Source organism: Theropithecus gelada, unplaced genomic scaffold (assembly GCF_003255815.1).
Source record: "Theropithecus gelada isolate Dixy unplaced genomic scaffold, Tgel_1.0 HiC_scaffold_1113, whole genome shotgun sequence".
Lineage (NCBI taxonomy): Eukaryota > Metazoa > Chordata > Mammalia > Primates > Cercopithecidae > Theropithecus > Theropithecus gelada.
Window position 1 is genome coordinate 3201 of NW_020252684.1, and position 4550 is coordinate 7750.

A 4550-nucleotide genomic window follows, 5' to 3' on the forward strand; every position below is an offset into this window, starting at 1 on the left:
CACTCACCGGGATGCCTGGGGCTCCTGGAGGCCCTGGGTCTCCAGCCTCCCCTGGCTCACCCTGCAGGAGGCAAAGTGAGAGTGGGGAAAGGTCCCATCCTAGCAGACAGGGAGGGGCTCCCCAGAATGTCCCTGCCCAATAGGACTAGATTCATCTCTTCCCCCCGTGCAGCCCCTGCCTTCCCTCACTCACCTTCTCACCTACAGCACCTGGCTGACCAACTCCTCCAGGCAGTCCTGGAGTGCCCTGGAGAGACAGCAAGGGGTAGGAGTGGGACAGTGGAATCCCAACATCCTCTTCTTAGGAAATGGGTGTCCCCATTTCTGAGCCATCCTAGCCCCCCAAGAGTTCTCACCTCTGATCCACTGGGACCTTGGGGACCCCGAGGACCTGGAGCTCCATGGGGACCCTGTGGAAGGTCAGTATTAGTATCCAGTGACCACAGCTCCCCCTCAAAAGGCCACAGTGACCACAGATACCACTCTCGATGCTTGTGACCCTCAGGGCCCTTAAAATGACAATGTCCCTCAAATGAATCTAATGCCTGCCCCTACCCTATGACCCCACCATCCTCCCGCTCCCACCTTCCTCTGGGAGCGCATACCATGGACCCGACGTCTCCGACCTCCCCTTTCTCTCCAGGAGGGCCTGGCAGCCCCTGTGGAACAAAGAACCAAGATTGGGGCACCAGGTAGGCAGAATCAGAGGTGCCACCCCCAAACCCAGATACCCACCTGTAGTCCAGGAGGGCCAATCACCCCCACAAAGCCTCTGACTCCATCATCTCCTTTCTGCCCAAAGAGGCCTGGGGGTCCCCGGCGCCCCTGAGCCCCATCTGCTCCCTGGAAGAATACAAACAGGGGCACATTTAAGGTCTGGGTCAGGGATTAGGGTAGATTGAGTCTCAAGGGTCAAGACTGAGGTTAAGGGTTGGAGTCAGGATTCAGATTAAGTTTAGGGAGGGTCAAGGTTGAGTTGGAGTTGGGGTCCAGGTTAAGGAACAGGGCTTGGGAATGAAGTCAAGGGTTGAGTCAAAGTGTTAAACAGTGAATCAGATTTGCCATCGAGGTTCAGGTCATGGGCAGGGTTCAAATGGGGTTCAGATGGAATTTAGGGTTGGGTTTGAGGTTGGAGCCAGGGTCATATTCAAAGTTTGAGTTCAGGTCTGGGGTCAGCATTGGAAGAGTAGGTCAGAGTTGGGGTTAAGGATAAGGCCGTATGTTCCTATTGTATGGTAATAAATAAACACAAAAGGACAGGTCTGGGTCAGGGCTTGGTTAAGAGATTGGAAGATCAGGCTTTTGTTTGGTTGGTCGTTTTTGTTTGTTTGTTTTTGTTTGTTTTGTTTTGCTTTGCTTTGTTTTGTTTTGAGGAGTCTCACTCTGTCACCCAGGCTCGAGTGCAGTGGCGAGATCTCTGCTCACTGCAACCTCTGCCTCCCTGGTTCAAGCGATTCTCCTGCTTCAGGCTCCCGAGTAGCTGGGATTACAACCGTGTGCCACCATGTCTAGCTTTTTTTTTTCTCTCTCTCTCTCTCTTTTTTTTTCTTTTTTGAGACGGAGTCTCCCTCTGTCACACAGGCTGGAGTGCAGTGGTGTGATCTTGGCTCACTGCAACCTCTGCCTCCGGGGTTCAAGCAATTCTCCTGGCACAGCCTCCCAAGTAGCTGGGATCACAGGGGCCCGCCACCATGCCTGGGTAAGTTTTTTTGTATTTTTAGTAGAGATGGGGTTTCACCATTTTGGCCAGGATGATCTTGAACTTCTGACCTCAGGTGATCCACCCGCCTTGGCCTCCCAAAGTACTGGGATTACAGGCATGAGTCACCGTGTCTGGCTGAAGATAAGGTTTGAGTAGGACTGAGGTTAAGGTCATGAGCAGAGTTGAGACTGGAGCTGAAATGGGGTTCAGAGCTGGGTTTAGGTCAGAATTTAGCTCAATTTTAGGCCTGAGTATATATTGGACATCAATATAGAGGGGCAGATCAAGGTTGAGGATGAGGATTGAACCAGATTCTGGGGTTGAGTCCATATTGGGTGTTGGTATTGAGGGGAAGACATGGTTGCGCAGGGATTGAATCAAATTCTGAGGTTGAGTTTACATTGGGTGTTGTCACTGAGGGGAAGACATGGTTGGGTTAGGATTAGGCCAGATTCTGAGGTTGAGTTCACATTGGGTGTTGGCATTGAGAGGAAGACACTGTTGGATTTGAACTGACTCCGATTCTGGGGTCAAGTTCACACTGGGTGCTGGTATTGAGGGGAAGACATGGTTGGGCAGGGATTGAATCAATTCTGAGGTTGGGTTTACATTGGGTGTTGTCACTGAGGAGAAGACATGGTTGGAGTTGGGATTGAGTCCAGTTCTGGGGCTGAGTTCATATTGAGTGTTGGCACTGAGGGGAAGACATGGTTGGGTTGGTATTAGGCCAGATTCTGGGGTTGAGTTCATATTGGGTGTTGGCATTGAGAGGAAGACATTGTTGGGTTGGAATTGACTCCAATTCTGGGGTCAAGTTCATATTGGGTGCTGGTATTGAGGGGAAGACATGGTTGGGTTGAGATTTACTCAGATTCTGGGGGTGAGTACATATTGGGTGTTGGCATTGAGGGGAAGACATGGTTGGAGTTGGGACTGAGCCAAATTCTGGGGGTGAGTTCATATTGGGTGTTGGTATTGAGGGAAAGACATGGTTGGGTTGGGACTGGGCCAGATGCTGGGGTTGAGTTCACATTGAGTGTTGACACTGAGGGGAAGACATGGTTGGGTTGAGATTGTGCCAAATTCTGGGGTTAAGTTCACATTGGGTGTCAGTATTGAGAAGAAGATATAGTTGGGTTGGGGTTGACTCCGAATCTGGGGTTGGGTTAATATTGGGTGTTGGTATTGAGGGGAAGACATAGTTGGGTTGAGATTGAATAAGATTCTGAGGGTGAGTTCATATTGAGTGTTGGTATTGAAGGGATAACATGGTTGGATTAGGATTGACTCCAATTCTTGGAGTGAGTTCACATCGGGTGTCGGTACTGAGGGAGGATCAGGGTTGGGTTTGAGGTTTGGATTGAGTCAGTGTGCTTCCACTGTCATTTGCTCCCACTATCCCTCCCATCAAGGATCCAGAGAAGGACTGCAAAGCTGGGGGCACTCACCGGGGGACCTGGGTGTCCTGCAGGACCCCGTATCCCTGGTTGTCCAGGTGGGCCCTGGGAGAACAGGAAACAGAATCAAAAAATTCCCTCAGGTTTAAGATTAGAGAGGGCACTGGAGCTATCAATCACTGCCTCCCAACCCACACCCCCTACCAGGCAGCAACAGCTACATCCCCCCAAATCCTGTCTTCTCAGCCACCAACTGACGGGATCAGACAAACATCTGTCCTAAGCCAAGCCCTGGCCATCAGGACCTTTCCTCACAAGTTCCACCAAGACCCAGGGATGAAGCTGGCTCAATGATGCAAGACACTGGGGCTGACGTTCGGGGGGAAGTTGGATATCAGATGCCTCAGTGCCTGCCACGCAGAGTCACGGGCAGAGGGAAGGACATGTCACTAAGAATGGAGAAGGAGGTTACCCACACCCCAGTGCCTTTCCAGTTCTTTGGGAGCCCCAGCTATCCCTATCCTCTCTGTATTTGGGTTCTGTAGACCCATTGCTCCAGGCAGCTCAAGTACCTTCTGTTGCATGTGGGTATCAAGATAGTACCCTGGATGGTAGAAAACTCCAGGGCCTCTCCTACCCCGTGAGGAATGATCTCTACATCCCTGGCCTCCTCTCTCTTCTGCTACCCACCCCACCCCGCCTCACTGGGGATCTCCACTCACCGCATCTCCTTTATCGCCTTTACTCCCCTTGTGTCCAGGGGCACCCACATCTCCCTGCAGAAGAAATGGGATGAAGACCCAGCTTCCGTTCACCCCCATCCTCCCCGGACCCTTCCTCTCTGTGAGCCCCTCACCTTGTCCCCTTCCTCGCCAGAAGGCCCAGCAGCTCCAGGGGGTCCCAGAGGCCCCAGGGGCCCTGGGATCCCATCTTTGCCGGTGGGGCCAGGGGGGCCACGTTCTCCCTGTTGTGGGAAATGGAAAGGGGGATGTCAGGGCAAGAATGTTCTGCAGGAGCCATGTCCTGGGATGTGGCAGGGCCAGACACTGAGGAGGCCCTAAGAATGGGATGGGCAAGTCACTTACCGGGGACCCCTTCTCGCCTGCAGGGCCAACGGGGCCTTGGCTGCCACTTTGGCCAGGAAGTCCAATGCCTCCTGCTGGGCCCACAGGACCCCGCTCGCCAGGGGATCCCTGAAAACAGGGTGACAAATCAGGAATAATACCAGTAGTAGCTCTCCTTTATGGAGGATTTTTAAGCCACCAGGCACTGAGTTCTGTGGTTACCAGGATTATATCTAACCTGTTCCCTTCCTGCAGCGGCCAGAGGTGAGCACTTGAGGGGCTGGGCACATTCCTCCCCTGCTCAAGAACCATGGCTCCCATCTCACTTAGAACAAAAGCCAAAGTCCTCCTATATATATATATATATATATATATATATATATATAT

The 4550-nt window shown here is 52.3% G+C and overlaps 1 protein-coding gene across 1 annotated transcript; it reads right to left on the minus strand.

Annotated features, from left to right (window-relative positions):
• Window positions 1–201: 201 nt before the first annotated feature.
• LOC112616849 (collagen alpha-3(V) chain-like) lies at window positions 202–4292 on the minus strand (the record flags this gene model as incomplete). Its single annotated transcript, XM_025373652.1, has 8 exons — window positions 202–237; window positions 357–410; window positions 606–659; window positions 736–843; window positions 3151–3204; window positions 3822–3875; window positions 3956–4063; window positions 4185–4292. Coding segments are annotated over 8 exons (576 nt in total), but the record flags the coding sequence as incomplete, so codon positions are not given.
• Window positions 4293–4550: the final 258 nt, after the last annotated feature.